This window comes from Ochotona curzoniae, unplaced genomic scaffold (assembly GCF_017591425.1).
Source record: "Ochotona curzoniae isolate NIBS_2020 unplaced genomic scaffold, NIBS_Ocur_1.0 contig_1014, whole genome shotgun sequence".
Lineage (NCBI taxonomy): Eukaryota > Metazoa > Chordata > Mammalia > Lagomorpha > Ochotonidae > Ochotona > Ochotona curzoniae.
The window spans coordinates 36,188,361-36,208,683 of NW_024464920.1; the positions used below are offsets into that span (position 1 = coordinate 36,188,361).

At 48.9% G+C, this 20,323-nt stretch overlaps 2 protein-coding genes across 4 annotated transcripts; one reads left to right on the forward strand and one right to left on the reverse strand.

Moving 5' to 3' along the window:
• Window positions 1–90: 90 nt before the first annotated feature.
• Window positions 91–4,637, forward strand: DDIT3 (DNA damage inducible transcript 3). 2 transcript variants are annotated; one of them, XM_040983152.1, is made up of 4 exons: window positions 91–244; window positions 3,136–3,183; window positions 3,825–3,981; window positions 4,068–4,637. In XM_040983152.1, the coding sequence occupies exons 3-4, from the start codon at window positions 3,844–3,846 to the stop codon at window positions 4,431–4,433; spliced, it is 504 nt and encodes a 167-aa protein (XP_040839086.1). In that variant the 5' UTR covers window positions 91–244; window positions 3,136–3,183; window positions 3,825–3,843; the 3' UTR covers window positions 4,434–4,637. The 2 variants fall into 2 exon arrangements, with proteins under 2 accessions (XP_040839086.1, XP_040839083.1); XM_040983149.1 differs by lacking the exon at window positions 91–244 and adding an exon at window positions 267–1,282.
• On the reverse strand, window positions 4,578–20,120 carry MARS1 (methionyl-tRNA synthetase 1). Of its 2 annotated transcripts, XM_040983133.1 has the most exons (22): window positions 19,973–20,120; window positions 19,246–19,336; window positions 19,038–19,116; window positions 18,824–18,958; window positions 18,171–18,246; window positions 17,783–17,955; window positions 17,494–17,600; window positions 15,027–15,143; window positions 14,702–14,905; window positions 14,089–14,290; window positions 12,481–12,555; window positions 9,995–10,165; window positions 9,742–9,837; window positions 9,460–9,577; window positions 8,413–8,626; window positions 6,983–7,114; window positions 6,765–6,869; window positions 6,492–6,678; window positions 5,208–5,279; window positions 5,052–5,075; window positions 4,871–4,963; window positions 4,578–4,789 (listed from the first exon to the last, which is right to left on the reverse strand). In XM_040983133.1, exons 1-22 carry the CDS (start codon window positions 20,079–20,081, stop codon window positions 4,643–4,645), a joined length of 2,727 nt encoding a protein of 908 aa, XP_040839067.1. In that variant the 5' UTR covers window positions 20,082–20,120; the 3' UTR covers window positions 4,578–4,642. The 2 variants fall into 2 exon arrangements, with proteins under 2 accessions (XP_040839067.1, XP_040839073.1); XM_040983139.1 differs by lacking the exon at window positions 5,052–5,075 and having other exon boundaries at window positions 19,973–20,118.
• Window positions 20,121–20,323: the final 203 nt, after the last annotated feature.

The window sequence follows — 20,323 nt, forward strand, 5'->3', positions numbered from 1 at the left end:
GTGCCAAGAGACTCCTGAGTGGCGGAGGAGAGGGATGAGGCGGGGCCAATGCCTTCGTGCCGCTTTCCGATTGATGGTTTTCTAGATCCCGCCCCCGAGGGGAGGGGCAGACCACTGGTAAAAGTCCTCTGCTGGGCGCTCTCGAGGTCAGAGGCCTGAGTCTTAGACACTAAAGTATATGATGTTGAAGATGAGCGGGTGGCAGCGACAGAGCCAAAATCAGAGTCGGGACCGAAGGAGAGAGGCGAGTACTGATTCTTCACGTATTTTTACCCTTATGTCTACGCCAACGCCACTTGTCTCCTCATAATTGGGGCGTCCACTCTTTAGGCTGTGGCCCCACCCTGCCACAGTAGTTAGGGACCCCACGACGGAGGGAGGAGGGATGGGAAGAATCGTTTATTCTGGAATGGTGCTCACAGGCCCCTTTTTTTCCTTAGACGACAGCGTCGCACCCCCGACCACCACCACCTTGGGCACCACTCCGCGCTTCTGGGCGGAGGGACCCCGGCTGACCTGCTGTCCCGTAGTCCCGACTTGAGGACACCTGGCTCAGCCTGTCGGGTGGGAGGCGGGGCTGGACACACACCCCCGCCCCGAGAAGACGGGAGGACCGTGGCTCGGGCCTTGTCCGCCGCTTTGCCACCAGCGGCATTCCCCCCGCCCCACCCTCAACCCTGAGTCTGGCGCGCTGCCTCGGCCTCCGGCCTGGCCGCGGCGGTAGATGGAGCCTTCAGGGGGCCGATATAGCCTTGGGGGAAAGGGGTGCACGTGCACAGGGCGCAGAGATGGGCCTTCCCTTTCCCCTCGAGGTCTCTCCCGCACAAGAGAGCAGCGTGGGTCCAGTGAGGGAGGCCATTTGGGTCCTCCTCTGGGGATTGGAACCTCCCATCTTTTTTCCATCTTGTCTTCCCGCTGCCTGTGTAACCATTGCATCAGGCCAGCCCCCTGTTTGGCTCTGAAGGCCTCTGGCCCGAGGTTCCCCTGCTGATGAAAGCGGCTTCTCACACTTGCTGCAAGGCGAGGGAGGCTTCCCCAGAGAGCACAGCCCTGCAGAGAAACACCCAGGACAAGATTGCATCTGCAGTCCCCGGGGAGAGGCTGCTCTCTACCGCTCGGCTTGGTGGTTTATCCATTCACATGTAGTAAATAATGAGCACCTACTGTGTGCCACAGTTTTGGATCCTCGGCACATCACAGCTGTGTGCTTCAGCGGAAGGAATGAACAAGTTCCCATGGCAGGAAGAAAAGCGAGGGGAGAAAGGAGTGGAGAATGGTCACCGTGAGGGGCTGCAATTTTGCATCGGGTAGGGCAGGCAGGAGTGACCTTCAAGTGACATTTCAATGAAAAGATAAGAATGGAAGCAAGGCAGTAAATCCTGCATCAAACAGGTGGGAGAGCTTTCCAGGAGAGACTACCAGAGCAGAGGGCTGAAGCTGGCATCCCAGGCCAGTGGGCTGGGCTAAAAAGGGAGAAGGAGTAGACGGGGAAAACCAGGGGCAAGAAAGGAAGGCACCATGGTGGGCCTTGTAAGCTGCTTTAAGGATGGTAGCCTTTTAGTGGGCATGGAGTAGGAAGTCCCTGGAGTACAGAGCAATGGCCCACGTTTTTAACACCCATCTGGCAGCTGATTTGTGAGGTGGCAAGCTCAGAAGAAACAGACCTGCAGATCAAGAGGCTTTTGTAATAACCCTGGGAGAGCAAATCCATCCATACTGGAAACAATGGACTTGGTGGAAAATACATTTTTTTTTAAAGATTAATTCATGGGGCCCGGTGCGATAGCCTAGCAGCTAAAGTCTTCATATTGCACGTGCCGGGATCCCATGTAGACGCCAGTTTGTATCCCAGCAGCCCGCTTTCCATCCATCTCCCTGCTTGTGGCCTAGGAAAGCAGTAGAGGACGGTCCAAAGTCTTGGGACCCTGCACCGTGTGGAAGACCGGCAGCAGCTCCTGGCTCTTGGATTCAGAGTGGATGGAAGATCTTCCTGTCTCTGTGTATCTGACTTTCCAGTAAAAATAAATCTTTTAAAAAATTAGCTCAGATTTATAAAGAAACAGTTTTCAACTACTATTTCACTCCCCAGATGGCTGCAAGTTAGGCAGAAGCTAGGATCCAGAAGTGCCATTCAGGTCTCCTACAAGGGCTCCAGGGCCCACATATTTGGGTCACTCTCTGCTGCTATTCCCAGGCCAGTAGCAGCTGGGATGTGAACTGGCATCCAATGGATGTCAGCCTTGTGAGCAATGGCTTTACCCAGTACACCACGTCCCAGATAATTTTATTATTGGAGAGTCATATTTACAGATATTCCATCCACTAGTCCATTCCCCAAATGGCCACAACCACTGGGGCTGATCAAGGGCCAGGAGCTTCTTCATGTCTCCCACATGGCTCCATGGCTGCAGGGTCCCAAGGACTTGGGCCATCCTCTGCTGCTTTCCCAATCCATGGGCAGGGGAACTGGGTGGGAAGTAGAGCAGCTATGATTCCAGCTGGCTCCCATATGGGATATAAGCAACACAGGCTGGGGATTAGCCTGTGAGCCACTGTACCAGTCCCTCCCCCGCCCCAGTTCTTCAGGAGTGCTTTTATGTTGGGTTGTGGAGTGTGAGGATAAGAGGAATTGGGGAGGATGCTAAGGTTTTTGACTTAAAGAAATGCCATTTACCAAGATGAGATGACCAGGGAAGGGGATCAGCAGGCATGGGTCTTGACACAAATGCTGATGGCAGAGGCCAAGGTCCAGCCTGGACATTGACACTCACCAAAGGATGTCAGTGTGAGAATGCAGTTAGAAAAATGCTACTTGATTCCTTCCATAATGTGTAGGTTAGTCCTTGCCCCGGCAAGGTTGAACCCTGCCTTGAACTTAGAAAAAGTGGAGTTGGCCATGTCCTCACTATTATGTAATCAGGATTACAAATGTCAGGAACTAAAAATAACAGAAGCCAGGCTCTCTTTCTGTGCTTGGAAATGACTACAGGAATCTTCAACTACTCATGTTTTTCAACTAGTCATGTTTCTCTAAGACTAGAAGTCAGCAAGGACGAATGGGAAGCTGGAAATAAAGAAAAAAATCTCTTTTGCCACTTTCCCAAAGTGGCTAACGTTTATTTTTGCTTCCCACAGTGTTCGAGAAGGAAGTGTATCTTCATACATCATCACACCTGAAAGCAGGTAAACTTAACCACTCCTTTCCCAACAGTGTCCTGCCTGCTACACACCTCCCTTTATTGATCCTACCACCTACAGGCTTGTTACCTATCCTGACCTGCCTCTTAACAGGGTGACCAAATCGCTATTTTTACAGCCTATCGTCATTGAAAGCAAACTCTCAAAGTCAGCCCCAAGCAAGACACTTACCAATCAAGGTTAGACTGATTCACCTGACCACTTGCTCAAGCTTCTCTACAATAGGGCTTGCTCATCCTCCCAGAAGCTGCCAGTGGAGTTCCCATATGGGGCTGAGGAATTACTAAGAACCCATAAGGATGTATATAGCCAGGTAGTTTGCTTCAAGTCTTGATCAGAAGGCAAAGAAGTAGTTAGCATAGATGAGGGGTTTACACATGTTATAGCCAAATAGAATGTTTTAGATGTTTATGGCCATATCATCCCTGTCACAACTATTCCCTCATCTCTGTTGTTGTAGCATGAAAGTGGTCATAAACAGTATGTAATGAGTGAGTGTGGCTCTGTGCCCAGAATGTTACAAAAACAGGCAGCAGAACAGTGTGCCAACCCATGGTGCAGGCTTTGTGAAATTTGTTTTTCCAGCTGCTAGTTCACTGCATTATCCTGAGCATATCCTTTTCCAGATCTGATCCACCTGCAGAGATGGCAGCAGAGCCACTGCCCTTCTCCTTTGGGACAGTGTCGAGCTGGGAGCTGGAAGCCTGGTATGAGGACTTGCAGGAGGTCCTGTCCTCTGATGAAAATGGGGGGACCTATGTCTCGCCCCCTGGAAATGAAGAGGTGAGTATGCTAGGTCTAAAAGCAAAGGTGAGAGAGAGCCTACCTTGTCCTTTCCCAACTCTTCTCCCTTTCTCATTCCCTTGAAGGAAGAACCCAAAACCTTCACTACGCTTGACCCTGCCTCTCTGGCTTGGCTGCCTGACGACTCAGGACCCGCAGAAGTCACCAACACCTCCCAGAGCCCGCGCTCTCCAGATTCTAGTCAGAGCTCCCTGGCCCAGGAGGAAGAAGACTACCGAGGAAGAACCAGGAAACGAAAACAAAGTGGCCAGTGCCCCGCCCGGGCTGGAAAGCAGCGCATGAAGGAAAAGGAACAAGAGAACGAGAGGAAAGTGGCACAGCTAGCTGCAGAGAATGACCGGCTCAAGCAGGAAATTGAGCGCCTCACCAGGGAAGTAGAGGCAACCCGCCGAGCTCTCATTGACAGGATGGTGAATCTACACCAAGCATGAACAGTCAGTCAGTCCTCTTTGGGCCACTACTTACCTTCTTCCACAGAAGTGGCTATGGGCACATTTTCACACTGTGCCAATGATGTAACCCATAATTATACATACTCCATAAGGGAGAGACAAAGAGAGAGATCTCGGCTTGTATATAAGGATTGTAAATTAATTTATTATTGTCTTGCCATTAAAAGTGACTTTGCAAACCAAGTGTTTCACTTTTTCTTCTTGCCTTTAGGTGTGTCAAGGGGTTTCCCTTCAGCTAGAGCCAACTGCTTCTTTAGGTCCAAGAGTTTAGTCACCTCAGCAGCAACCTGGTTCTTATCGGCCTTCTGTGCTTTGAGTTCTCGCACTATGTTGCCCTAAGAGGAAAGGGGGCAGGGTGATTGCAGGCCCGCTGAGGACTCGGCCTTTCAGGCTCCCTCAGGGCTGAAGCCTTATACCTGTTTTGTCACTTCATCCATCAGCACTTGTATCTGCTGTGGCCCAACTGTCTTCACTGTCTCCGCAGCTGCTGGCTTGGAGCATGCTTTAGCCTACAGAACAACAATAGGGTTAGCACCAGCTGCCAGACCTCTCCCCACTTCTCCAGTTTTAGAGAACATCCTGGAGGAAAGTGATTACCTTGAACTCCAAGGACTCTTCTAGCTAAGACAGGAAAGAAAAGTACAGGTGAGGAAGCAGCAGGACCAAAAGATAGGAAAGGAGTGTATGAGGACTGTTTTAGGAACACTAAGATGACCCTGGCTATTGGCAGGGAGAGCAGTTCAGCCTTCTCACCTGGCCCCCTCCAAAGCGCTGCCTCAAACTTTCAATCTGATCGTTTTCCAACTTTTGGAACAAGGGACTGACCTGTGGAAAAAAGAAAATTGCAGATCATTCACTGCTGAGGTTGTGCAAACTACTGGAATGACATCTACAAAGGTTCTTCCCAGCCCCAATCTGTGATCAAACTTTCTGAAGACCCTTCATGTTTTATGTAAAATGTGAAGATATTCAATTTTGTATCTCTTGGGCCATCATCTACTGCTTTCCTAGGCCACAAACAGGGAGCTTGATGGGAAGTGGAGCAACCGGGACAGGAACTGATGCCCATTTGGGATCCCAAACTTTGCAAGGTGAGGATTTACCACTAGGCCTCTGTTCCAGACCCTCAATTTGTATCTTACGCCAAAGATGAAATGGCTGTGCTCTTCCTGCCTATTGGCATTATGCAGATCCTAGTGTTTGTTTAAACTTCTACAAGCATTTTGTATGTCAGATAATGGATTCTGGCAATGACAAACCATAGGCATACAAATAATTTGGACAGCTGAGAGAATCCCATGCCCAAAATAAGGGGCTGCTGTTAACTGTGTAACAGGTTAAGCTACTGCCTGCACTGCCAGCATCCTGTATGGGCACTGGTTCACATCTTGCCTGATTCACTTCCAATCTGGCTCCCTGATAATGTGCCTGGTGAAGCAGGAGATGGCTCAAGTCTTTAGGCTCCTGCCATGCATGTGGGAGACCAAGAGGAAACTCCACGCTTTGGCTTGGCCCAGCCTTGGCTGGTTGCAACCATTTGGGGAGTGAACCAATGAATGGAAGATGTTATCTATCCTTCTCCCTCTAACTGTTTCTGTGGAATACAGATGAAGAGTGAGGTCTTCCTTAACCCAACCCCAAAGGCTGCCTAAGTATGATTTTTAAGAGAGGCTGATGGGGCCTGGCACTGTGGCCTAGTGGTTAAAGTCCTTGCCTTGAACGTGCTGGGATCCCATATGGGTGCCAGTTCTAATCCCAGCAGCTCCGCTTCCCATCCAGCTCCCTGTTTGTGGTCCGGGAAAGCAGTCAAGGATGGCCCAAGGCCTTGGGACCCTGCACCCGCATGGGAGACCTGGAGGAAGTTCCTGGCTCCTGGCTTTGGATTGGCACAGCACTGGCTGTTGTGCTCACTTGGGAAGTGAACCATAAGACAGAAAATCTTCCTCTCTGTCTCTCCTTCTCTCTGTATATCTGACTTTGTAATAAAAATAAATCTTAAAAAAAAAAAAAGGCTGATGTTCCAACTCTGAAACTTACTGTGCCAATCTGGTGTCCTGCTGGTAAGGTGCACAGGAAGTTTGTAGGCAGCACACTGCAGGCTGCAGGCGAGAGCTGTAGTTGGGTCTGGATGGTGGCACTAACTGTGGGCATGTAAGGCTGGAGCATGACAGATAGCAGGGCAGCTATATTCACTGCCATGCCGGTTACTGTGCCTGCCCGTTGCCTGGAAAGGAAGAAGTATAAAGTCAGATCCACCAGGACAGAGCCCATCAGCCACTATTCCTTTACCCGACTCTCACCCCTACCTACCTGTCTGCCTCACCACCTTTGATCAGCTTCCAGGGCTCATTCACCTGAATGTACTGGTTGCCATGTCGAGATATGGTGAGGATACTGCGTAAGGCATCCCGGATCCTAGCATGGGAGCAGACAGACCACGGCCTTTGCGGGGGCCAGCACGGAGCTCTCTCTCTCATACACACACCCCCCAGGATCACTGAGGGGAGACCAAGGTATAGGCTACTCACCGCGCCTTCTCCAGCAACTGGTGATAGTGCTGCAGCTCCAGGGTGATATGGGCCAAAAGACGCTGATCATCTGGGGTGAGCACCATCTCAGGCACAGCGCCCCCAAAAAACTTAGACACAAACATGCCAGCTCTTGATGAGGGTGGAGAAGAAGAGAAGGGAGTTACTGCCCAGTCTCCTTAACTTCCTTCTTAGGATTCCTGTTCAGAACAACATTTTCTGGCACCCTTAACCTAGAAGCACAGCCTAACAAACTAATGCTTTCATCTGCCTCTCCTGTAAGAACATGAATGCACATTTTAAAAAAAAACTGATGGACTTAGACATTTTAAGATGTCAATAATCAGAACAGTCAAAGTTAAAATATAGGTATTAACTGCTATCAAATGGCAGGTATTTGGCACGATGATAAAGATCCACTTAGGATTCTAGCATATGTCCACTTCTGCTGGTGTACACCCTGCGAAGCAGATGACTTGAGTGCTTGGGTCTCTGCCACTCACAAGAGACACAGATGAACTTCCTGGCTCCTGGCTTTGCTCTGGCCTTCCCTTGGCTAATGCAGGCATTTGTGGAGTGAACCAGTAGATGGAAGGTCTCAGTCTTTTTTCCAAATATAAATAATTGAAAAGACTAATGAATACATGTGGTTCATGACCAAACCTGAATGAGTATTTGGCAGGGCTGAGCAAAAGGCCCTGGGCTCAGACACTGGGACTGAAGAATCCTAAGGCATGGAAGAAAGGTATTTGGGATGCAGAACAGTTGAGATAGGAACCAACAATCAAATGTGAGCCCAAACTCACACAGAAACTCTGAGAGCAGGAGGCACTGCCTGTCTCTACACCAAAATAACGCCTTTCATCAGCCAGACCTCTCTGTGGTCTGCAAGGAAACTTTTTTTTTTAACCAGGAAGGAATAGATCTCCACTTCTACAAAAATCACTGAGAAAACAATTTGCAAAAGTCCACTTTGAGGGGCAGGCATGTGGCACAGCATGTTAAGCTGCTGCTAGTGACACCAGTATCCCACATCAGAGAGCCAGTTCAAGTCCCAGCTGTTCTGCTTCTAATATCTCCCTGTTAATGTGCCTGGGAAAAGCAGCAGGAGATGGCCCAACTACTTGGGCCCCCACCACCCATGTGAAAGACTCAGATGGAGTTCCTGGCTCCTGGATTTGAACTGTCCCCAACTTAACTATTGCAGCCATTTAGGAACTTTTCAAATAAATATATTTCTAATAAGACACCCCACTTTGGGACCAACTTTGCTAGGCCACATCTCTATAGTTGACCATTCCCTCAAGTTTATATGACCTAGTATGTGCTAGAAGTGAGTCCCAGTGGCTCCAGATGGACATTCAACCCATTACAGCCTCCTGCCTGTGACTGGTTCTCTCCACTTGCTCATCTCCTGAAGGAAGGCCCACCTGTTGATGAAGTTGCCCAGGTTGTTCAACAGCTCAGAGTTATTCTTGAGCAGCATGTCTGTCCAGGAGAAAGCGCTGTCCTGGCCCTCAGGCCGAATATACAACAAGTAGAAGCGCCAGATGTCAGCAGGGATGCCTGTTTCCTGGGCCATGTCCCCAAACACTCCCACACCGCGGCTCTTAGAGAACTTCCCATCCTCGTAGTTCAGGTACTCTGGACAGAGAAAGAAAGAGAATCCTCTCCAATCACACACTTCCCCCATCTACCCATCAGCTCTTTTTTTTCCTTCCTCAGTCTCGATTGTAGGCCTCCACCAAAGGTTGAGTAGCTAACCTGCACAGAACTTAGCAGTTCCTATCCACTCTGGCTCCTCTTTTCTGTTTGCCTATACCTACTACAAAGGGGTGGGAGCTGTGTAAGTTGGTAAAATCATCTGGTCTAGTCCTGTCAGGTGGAACTCAAAATCCAATACATCAAGAGCAGGCTAATTTAAAAGTTCTTAATTTTGCATAGTCTGAGAATGATGTCAATATCCAAATGGCCCTTAGCAGGAAAAAGTTTCCCTGTTTGGACTGGAGTCGTGGCATAACAAGTAAAGCCATCACCTGTGACACCAGCATCCTGTTTCGACTCCTGGCTGTTGTGATACAGCTCCCCACTAATAATGTGCCTGGGAAAGCAGCAGAAGGTGGCCGCAATGTTTGGGCCTCTGTACCCACTGGGATATCTGGAAGAAGCTGCTGGCTTCAGCCTGGCCCAGCTCTGGCTGTTGCAGCCATATGGAGAGTGAACCCAGCATATGGAAGATCTCTGTCTCTTCCTTTTTGTAAAATAAAATAAGGGCTCCCCCACTCCTGCTTTAGACTTTTGCTTTCTTCAGCTTCTGGTTTCCTTTCTCTGGATTGGCTGCTTGTGTTTTTATATGAGTTCCTATCTTATCTCACTTCCTAACTCAAGACCCAGTAGCTCTCCAGGATCATCTCTCAAGGACTGCACCGCCCTCACTCCCAGGGAACACACCATCTGCATTCTTCCAGGGCACCAACCTGTAGCAATGAGGTGTTTGACCAAGGTGTAGTTGTCCTCAGCTCCTAGAGCTGAACAAGGAAAAACTAACCCATGGAAGGGAACATTGTCTTTGGCCATGAACTGATAGAGGTCCACCTAGGAGAACACAGTCAAAGAGATCTGCTGAGACTTCCTTCAAAGACTTAGCAAAGAACAGCTACCCAACCCCAATAGATAGCAGTACCCCACCACACATGCACACACACATACGCACACACACTCATCTCCCACTACCCAACAGGTGAACCAGACTTGCTCACTTGCTCTGGGTTCTTCCACCACCTCTCCCACTGGTCTGTGTAGTTGGCTGTGATGGACAGGTAGCCAATAGTGGCATCAAACCAGACGTAGAATACCTAAAGGGTCAAGAGGGAAAGAGCCCTACAGTGACTAATTCCAAGTCTCAGACCAGAATAGGACACAATCAACAGTCTAGTCAACTACCCAAGGGTCTCAAGTTAACGCCTCAGACGAATCACATAGTTTGAAAGGACAAGGAGAAAAGAGCTTTACCTTGTCCTCGAAACCTTCTAAGGGGACAGGGGTTCCCCATTTGAGGTCTCGGGTTATGCAGCGTGGTTTTAAGCCATCCCGAAGCCAGGAACGAATGATAAATCGGGCATTGGGTGTCCAGTCACTACCTGGCAATGTCTTCCCCAACCATGCCTCCAGTCGCTCTTCTAGCTGAAAAGGCAAAGACAGGCTGATTTAGGACAATTTCTCACATGGTTAGCATTTAAACACAGTGTGGGTAGGCCCAGTACGTTAGCCTAGTAGCTAAAGTCTTTGCCTTGCATCCACCAGGATCCCATATGGGCAGTGGTTTGTATCTCTGCTGCTCCACTTCCCATCTAGCTCCTTGCTGGTGGCCTGGGAAGACAGTAGAGGATGGCCCAAAAGCCTTAGGACCCTGCACCCTCATGGGAGACCCAGAAAAAGCTCCTGGCTCCGGATAGGCTCAGCTCTGGCCTTTACAGCCTCTTAGGGAATGAACCATGAATGGAAGATCTTTCTGTCTCTCCTCTCTGTAAATCTGACTTTCCAATAATAAAATAAATCTTTTTTTTTAAAGATTTATTTATTTTATTGGAAAGTCAGATATACAGAGAGGAGGAGAGACAGAGTGCGAGATCTTCCATCTGATGATTCACTCCCCAAGTGAGTGCAACGGCCAATGCTATGCCAATCCAAAGCCAGGATCCAGGAACCTCTTCCGGGTATTCCATGCAGGGACAGGGTCCCAGGGCTTTGGCCCGTCCTCGACTGCTTTCCCAGGCCACAAGCAGGGAGCTGATGGGAAGTGGAGCTGCCGGGACTAGAACCAGTGCCCATATGGGATCCTGGGGCGTGTTCAAGGCGAGGACCTTAGCCGCTAGGCCACGGTGTCAGGCCCAATAAAATAAATCTTAAAAAAAAAATACAGTGTGGCAATATATGATTAGGAGACTCAGGGGACTTTGACACAGCAACTCTACATCAAGGAGTTTATTCAACAGATATAGTCACATAAAAGTATGGAGACACGTACATAAAGAAATGCAGCTTGACAGCAAAAACCTGAAACTGCCATAGCTCAGATGAATACGATGCATGCTGCATCAATACCAAGAAATATTCATAAGGCCATTGAAAAGAATGAGGTAATTTACATATACATATAAAAAGATCTACAAAACAGATTATCAAATAAAGCCAACTGGAAAACAATAATTATATAATGTTATTTTTAAAGTAAAAAAATATACAATTAATTAATATAAAGTCAGACAAATTTTTGAAGGAACACATTTTTAGTGCTTATTCTCAGGTGGACTTACAAGAACTTCAACTTTCCTACTTTTCTACCATAGATTTCCATCTGAAATTTAAGAAAAAAAATTCTTGGCAGTGCAGGGGAGGGGGAAAAAAAAAAAACGGCCTTTACCACTTTTGTTAAGCACAAAAGGAAAGAGAAATCTTTTTGAAGGGCTGGATTATGGGTTTCATCCACGTAAATTCCACATCAGAAATGGGAGCAGCTCCTCTGGCCTCCTAATGCACTCTGCTGGTGACACTACATGGCAAGACACAGCCACATGCTGTGAGTGGAGCAGAAGACGTGGCCACCGCCGAGGACAATCCAGCAATAAAGCACGCATGCATTTCTATCCCTGACACAGCCAGGGATCGCACTTAAGGCATTTACGATGCGCATACTTCAAAAAATGTAATAATACCTATATAGAGAGCTTGTGTTACATGCCATTATACGCAACATTATATGTTGCTACACAATAGTGAAAACTACCTAATATCAAACATTTGATTGACTAAGCTATGGCACCCAGAGATAAGTACTGTGGAAGCATATGAAGCCAGTATACAGAACAGCTGCATCCCATATCAGAAAATTATTTTTATCTGTCTGAAATGATACACACACATACATACTTACACAATGAACAAATGAGAATCTCTATGAACTAAAACGAAGATGTTTCCAGAACATATCAAATCAAAATGGCAAAATTAAAATGAATTAAGGTCACTGGCGCAAGGTTTCTTTTGGGTAAAGAATATGGGTTGTTTATTCTTGCACCATTTCTGTGAACTGGAAATTATTTCCAAATAAGTTAAAAAAATACATAGCTCCTAACGTGGAAGATCAATTAAAATATGGCACAAAGTGAAAGCAATCAGGTTGCAGGAGGCATGTGTGTCTCATGATGACATAACTTCTATATACTAGGTTGCAGGAGGCATGTTTGTGCCATGATGTAACTTCCACATGAACTTACACATATTGCTGAATCGACACAAAGGGAAACCAGCGGCCGTAGCCTGGGGCTTTCCCTCTGTGCCCTCTCATGCATTTCTTCTCTTTACAATAGCAGAACAGGCAATTCTTAATGGAAACTGCAAACACATACAGGTGACTGGCTGCCACAAGTGACTGGCTATCAGTGTTTATGGCCAAGGCAGGGGCAGGAAACACCAGGTTGAGGGGAAGGCCTTCCTACCTTAGGGAGGTCCAGGAACAGATGCCGGGAAGACTTCACCACAGGGCTGGACCGACAGACTTTACACTGAGGCTTCTGTGAAAAGATTCCAGGTAAGGGGGTGAGGGGGTGGGTCAGCAGCAGGACTGCAGGCCAGGGGCAGCTATCTGGGCTACTGCTGGGACACAGAGGGGTGAGGCCCCTCGGGCTGACTAATGCGTGGTTTTACTTCACACTCACCATTCCCATAGCCCTCTCTGAACTTCAAGCTCACAGTGTCATGACATGTGTTCCTCACAGTTTCCCATCACCCTCCTGGTACTCCAGAGGTCAAAGTGGGCTCTGAGCACAGACCAGGGCCAGAGCACTGCGTCGTACCGAAATGTGTCAGAAAAGGGACAAGTAGAGGGATGACAAACACCATCTCATTGAGGAGGTGACATTCAGATTAGGGACTGGGAGAGCTGGCTTGGGAGACAGTGCAGACCTATTTAGAGCCAAGCATGAATTACAGAAACACCAAAGGAGGAAGGCTAGAAGAAAACAGGGATGGGGCCAGCCAGGGAACACTTGCAGCTGTTTCAATCAAGCTTCCCTCTCAGGACCTCTTGTGAACGCCACAGGCCTACATCCAACTGCCCAGCTAACACTTCGACTTGGATGTCCACTAATCATCCTGAGCTTAACAAACCCTGACTCTGTAATAGCAGTCTGCCCAAAAGGCTGTTCCCACCCATGGGTGTAGATGGTACTACCATCAACCCAAACTGATCTGGCCACAAACTTACAGCCCATCTGTTTCTTCTTCACCACCCCAAATTCCAGCCTAGCCAGCTCTTTAGCACTCTCCCTGTAACACACATCCTATTATTATTTTTTTTTTCCATTACTGCTAGACCAAAACACCAGCACCCCAGTTCTGGACGCTGGCCTCCAAATCCTCCTCTCTACTTGTTTCCCTCCCATCCATAAGCCACATAATAGCTTACCATTCATTCATCACTCTCACAACCATTTCTACCACATTCGCACTCATTAGGTAGAAGTATCTAGAGAGGATTTAAAGCATGTGGAAGAATGGCCTAGGTTATGTATAAATATGATGTCATTTTATATAAGGATTCTGAGTATGAGTTAATTTTGAAATCCATCCACAGGGCATCCTGGAACCAATCTCCACCCAGATCCAGGTAGATGGCTGTGATTATTTGGTTGGTGCTGGGCTCCTCCCCATGCTAGGCAAGAGCCCACCTTATTCCCAACATCTAGAATTGGTCTATAGTAGGAACTCAAAAAACATCTGTCAAATGAGTGAGTGAATGAATCAGCAAGTTAACAAGTGAGCAACCACAGGCTAGAAGTCAGAGGTATTTATGAAGAGAAGGATCACACAGGCATAAGCAGCCTGAAGGAGCAGCAAGGGTTAGGATACCTGTATTTCCTGACATGGCACTGAGCACATAGTAAGTGCTCAATAAGCATTGTTCGAGTCACTGAAATGGGTCAGAAAGGACCAGCATTAAAACGTCCTAGGTGTTAAAATCATCACCCTCGTTGGGACTAGACTGGCAGTCCCTCCAATAACATGTACTGTCTCCTTTCAGGCTCCCTGAAGACCTTCCTCCTCACCTTGAGCTCCACGGCATTGATGAGCTTGCCACACTTGTCGCACTGGTCACCACGGGCCTCCTCATAGCCACAGAAGGGACACACTCCCTCCACAAAGCGGTCAGCCAGGAAGCGGGCACAGTTCTCACACCGCAGCTGCTCCACAGTATCTTGCAGCACAAAACCGCGAGACAGCAACCGCTGGAAGATGTCCTGCGTGATTCTGACAAGGTAAGTGAAGGACAAGGAGAGTCAGAGGAGGCAGTGTACCGCTCCTGTTACCACTCCCACCAGTCAGGGGATCCATGTGCCAAAGCATGCAGGCAGGCAGCACATCAAGACAAAAGGTTACCCCATCTTTTTCAGAGTTTATTGACTAAGCTCAGCATCCTCATGCATATTCCCCAACAACACATGCTCCCTTCCCTCCCTTGGCTACCCCAGCCCACAGTCAGGCTTCTGCACATACTGAATCCCCTTGCTAATGCCTGGGTACCAGTATGGGCTCTAGTCAGATCCTATGTTTAAGAGGAATGCTCAGATAGCCACTTAATTCCTTTTATCTCCAGGCTGTTATCACGGGCCTCTGCCACAGCCTTCCACCTCCATCTCTGCTTCCTTAGAGGAAACCTACTTGGTCTGCTGTGGGGTGGTGGTGCGACCGAAAATATCAAATGAGATGTTGAACCATTGGTAGATGTCAGCATGGATGGTGTGGTACTTGTCACAGATCTCCTGTGGGGTCAGGCCCTCCTCCATGGCCTTGGTCTCCGTGGCTGTGCCATACTCATCTGTTCCACACAGATAGAGGGTGTTCCACTGGCGGAGGCGAGAGTACCTGGAAGGTGGTGAGCAGAGGGCCCTTGTACCCAGGATCTCTGCCACCCAAGGGGCACCCCCCCCCCCCAACGAGGCCCACTCCTCCCTCAAGAGGTCCCTTCCCCAGCAGCTAGCTCCACCTGGCGAAGACATCAGCACTAAGGACGCAGCCAATGATGTTTCCAAGGTGGGGGACATTGTTGACATAAGGGAGCGCACTGGTGATGAGCACGTTCCTTTCACCAGCCACAGGTAACCTGGTATGGGAGGAGGAAGAGGGAGCTCATGGCGGAGATGCAAGGGTCAACAGAGACCTAAAGGAACTACAGACTTGTCACAGTCTTGTGACAGTACAATCCTTGAATCTGCAGGACCTCAAGGCCCCCCCATGAGCACAGAACACAGACCATCCAGAGCTGCAGGCACAGGGCCCTGCTCACATGAGCAAGCCTCATCCCAACTCTGGTTTCCATCTCTCATTACCAACAGGTTCTTTTCTGTTCACCCAAACTTCCCCAAGTACTGACAAAGATCTCCCTCAACTCTGCCCAATCATCATCCTTCTCCCAACTCCTAAGAACCCTGCCAGCGCTGACCTCTCCCATGCTTCCCAGTTGCTATGGAAGCTTGCCTCCATTGGAAATCCTTCTTGCTCACCTCCCCACATACCATACAAGTATACAAAGTTCTTCTGGGCCCCTCAATTCATAACCCATGCTTATCATTTCCTCATGGCCAAACAAAACTAACAGGCCCCAGCCATTGCCTCCACAGCTTCCCTTCTCTCTCTTCCAGGATCCTTTGTAGTCAGCCATTTACCCTAATACATGAAGTCATTCAGTTCAGTGTCCTTTCTCTGCTGTTTCACCCTTGACAGCTCAGCTGCATCATCCACTGCCAGTTGGCCCTTCCAAGCACAGACACCTCACCCCAACCCCCATCACCTTCCCAGCTGCTTTCTTATCTCACCATCACTGCCCCCCTCAGCACTTTCATACAAGCTGCTGCTTCTAGAATCCCATCAGGTAGCCTGTCTTGTTCCTAGAATCACATGACAGCTTACTGCCTCACAACAGATCTTCCTAATTTCTCTCGCATTCACTATCCTTTCTCCCCATAACCAAGGACACAATTTTCTCTGAAATCCAACTTGAGAAATCTACTTCTTCAGGCAAACTCCCCCCATGGCACACCAGCCCCGCACACAATCTTTCTCACACCCCAAGTCCTTGAGCTCTTTCTGCCCTTCTCACACTCTACTCTTGTTCAGCTCCCATTGTAGCTCACATGAGAGTGCTTTCCAGTGAGGCCGTTACATAGGGGAGTAGGCCCTGGTTTCTGCCTACAACAGGTTTTTTCTATACCACAGCAATCCCCCATCATCTGCTGGGGACCCACCTCAAGATCCACAGGGGATGCCCACAACTGCAGAGATGGCTGAACCTATGCATATACCAGAGTACCTCAAAAAGTATATGGAAAACTGAACTGAAAGATAAAGAAACTTTAAAATATTCATGGAGAATTATTTGTAAGAAACTATGCCTGAATTTCATTTTTTAAAACACCAAAATAATTTTTGTTTTGTTTTGATCTTGAGAGCTAGAGAAAAAGATCTCATCCACTGATTTGCCCCCCCAAATGCCTACAACGGCCAGAGCTTGGGCATAGCTGGGAAGCAGGACTCAACCCAGGACTCCTGCATGGGTGACAGGGACCCAGTTACTTAACCATTACCACTGCTTCCCAGAATATGCAACAGCAGGAATCTAGAACAGAGAGGGGGCAGGACTAGAACCCAGGTACTCTGAAAGCAAGCACCTTTCCCTCAATTCATTTAATTCCGTTTCCCCCTCCAGACTTTTTTTTAGTACCTTCATATTGTATACACACTTATGTAAAAGCGTAATTTGTAAACTAGACTCAATGAGACATTAGCAATAACTAATAATAAAACAGAAAAAAAATTAAAGATATACTGTGACAAAAGTTACTTGAAACTTGTGTATCAGTTAATTCTGGAATTTCCCATTTAAGAGTTTGCAGACTCCAACTGAACAACAGGTAACAGGAAACCACATCAAACAAAACCAAGGATAAGGGAGAATTACTGCACTCATGTAATTGTGGACTGGGATCAGTGTAATGGAGCACCAGGAAGGGCCAAAAGGGATTAGGATACAGTAAAGCCACTTAGCTAGCATAGAGGGCTTTCAGTATCAACTACATTACCCTCTACTTACATTGAACGAGGTTAACCTGCATAAATGCCTGCAAAAGTCCTTCCTATAAGCCTACAGCCTCCTGTTCCTCAGGCCTTCACACCTCAGGGTTTATCTGAATCCATCTCTGCCCATCCTTACCCTTGCCGACCTGCCTCCTCCACCTGTCAGGTCTGTCCTTTTAAAAGTAGCCTCTATTCCCTTCGGGCATTTTCTCCCATGATATCCTGTTCTTTACTGTCCTAACTTGCTATGATTTGTAACTACACATTTCTGTAATCCTTCTCTAAATGCCCATCCAACTCAAAGTCCCATGAAATCCCAGAGTCTGTTTCATTCCCATCCATTTACCATCTCTAAGCCCCACTCATCTGCACCTACTCACACTGGATTCGGCCGGGGCCGGAGCGGAGGCAAGCTCTCCAGGCCCTTCTCCCAGGCGCTGACAGCCAGGCCAATCTCTTCCTCAGAAAGGGTGGCCAGCTCCTCCTCCTAGGAGTAGACAAAATCCTTTGCCACATGAGCGAGACTCAACAGGGTAAAGAAATTCCTGTCTGTACTTTTCAAACACAGAAACAGCGAGGCGCCATGGATAAGGTCCATCCACCTCCCACCTCTCTCTCAGCCCCCACCCCCGCCCAGGATGCACAGGGAAGCTCTGCTCAGCCCCAAACCTCAGGCTCATTGCTGACAGGCTTCTCCTCAGCTGGGCGGGGTTGCGGCTGCCTCTGGAGGTAGGGCCGGAGGGCCGCAGCGCCCTGCTGCTGGAGCACGGTCTCTGCAGCTCGTTGACAGGGCTCCTGGGTACTCAGTGTCTGGAACCAGCTGCGCAGGGCCCCCAGCTCCTCTGCAGGTGTGGAGGGAAGGAAGGGATCAGCAGGCCTCAGTAGCTGGACTGGGCAGGTACACTGTCTCTTCCCACTTCCCCAGAGGAGGGAAGCTGCCTCCACCATCACAGGCTGTAGCTGCCTTGCCAAGCTGCACCACGACCTAGGCCAAGGTTCCACTGCCCATTCTGCAACCCCTACCACCAAGCTGCTGGAGTAGAGGTGAGGGTCTTACCTGGGAGGTAGGCTGGGTCTTGGAGTAAAGGGCATAGTGCTCCCCACAAAACAATGTCAGCTACAGATTCTGTCTCCTTTGTTAGGAAAAGAAAGAAAAAGGTGACCAGGCGAGAAGCTCAATTTTTTTTCTCCATGGTAATAACAGCAGCTAGTGCTTGTTGAGCACTTAATACATGTCAAGTACTCTGTTAAGCATGTTAACTATCTCAATCCTCACAATAACTCATTGAGGGATTACTATTTTTCCCCATTCCACGTGGAGAAAAAAATCAAGATCAAAAAGTTGAAGAGATTTGTCAACTTAGGGAGGGGCAATGTTACGGGAGGGGCAGTGTTTAGTGTTTACTATTTATTTCAGATTTATCTTATTTATTTGAAAGGTAGATAGACAAAGAGATCTTCCTTCCATCTGCTGGTTCACTCCCCAAATGGCTGGATTAGTCAAGGAGACAAGTATTTAGCACATTAATTCCCAGGCACATTAGCAGGAAGGTGAGTCAGAAGCAGAGCAGCACTCCAATGCAGGATGCTAGTGCTGCAAACCCACTGTACCACAAGGCCAGCCTCAGTGCTGAGGACTGAATATTCTGAGCACGGTCCTCTCTCTCCATCTTAAGCATTTCTACAGTCTCCTTTTCAAAGTCAACTCACCCCAGCCAGAAAAGGGCTGTTCTGCCGACTCAAGCTCTGGTCCAGATGAGTCAGGGCCCTCCGGACTGGGCCAAGAACATCCTCCCCCTTCTTGCCTTGCACCACCAAATAGTACAGGGCAGCAGACAAAGCTGGCTAAAAATACAGGGGACATGGGTCAGGATGGCCACACACAACAAGGGCCTGCCTGCCATCCCCCAGGCTTCAGTCCTACCTGCAGCTCGGTGGCTTCCCATTCTAGCCATTGGTTGGTGAGATCATCTTGCTCCCAGCCAGATAACAGAAAGAAGTACCTGCCCAGAAAGACAGCAAGCAAAGATTGGTCGTTAGAGTAGTGCCCTTGTCATCCTTCAGCGAAACGATGGCTGCAAGTAAGGCTACACACTTTCTCCCTCTCCCCAACGGCAAGGACCCATACTGACCGGCAGATCGCACTCGTGGAGAAGAGGTAGTTGCCACTGTCCAGTTCCAAGACAGGGACCTTAGGCCGGGTCAAGAACGGGACCACACAATCTGATGAGGAAGGGGAAAATAGGTGCAAAAAAAAAAAAAAAAAGAGAGAGAGAGAGACAGAAGACAAGAAAAACTTGATCAACATGATAAATCTCACACTGTTCAGGGAAGAGAGATGGACACAGTCCACCAAGATCTCAGGACAGAACCATTGGGAGTGCATGGATCTAGAATGAACTGGCTGCGGGCAGGTGCTCAGCAACACCACCAGCTACAAACAACAGTGAAGAGGTGGTGGCGCTGGGACAATCTAATGTAACCCAGGGCACAGGAGGATTATCCAGTCACAAGGAAGAAGGAAATTAAGAGAGCTGGGAACAATGACCCAACCCTGGCTCGGATTGAGCAGAGGTCAACAGAAAGCAGTGAGGCCGGGTCTGGCCGGAGGGAGGTGTGTCTTCAGAAGGACCACGCGTGTCTGGGGTAAAGGAGTGCACAGGGGACAATCGGGAAGGGGAAGAATGGTTCTGGAGGGGAAGCGAGGTCCTGGATGACGAAAGACGCAAAGCCACACATGAAGGGAGGGTACACTGAGGTTAACGAAGCGTTCGGAGGGGAACTGGAGGTTTGTCAGGGTGTCAGAGGTGTCCTGTCCGCCCCCCTCAGCCACCGCCTCCCAACACCAACCCAAATTACCTTCGGGACCTACGGTGCTGATGAGCAGCTCTGCACGGCCCCGGACCCTCCCGGCTGCCGCCAGCACCGGCAGGCTTCCAGGGCAGCCTTGACTCACGAACAACCTCATTCTGCCGCGAAATCCACGCTGATGCAAGCGGAATCAGCCCTCCCGCATTTAAAGTTGAGCGACCGCCGCGAAGCCCGCCGGGAAATGGAGTTCCGGATTGAGTAGAGGTTCTTGCAGTGCTGCCGGAAAGTAGACTCTCTCTCCCATCGTGCAACGCGAGCGAACAGGAAGAGACCACCATCGAGACGGGGGAGGCCGCCCACACGATTACTAGAGCGGCACCTGCATGGTGCTGCATGCTG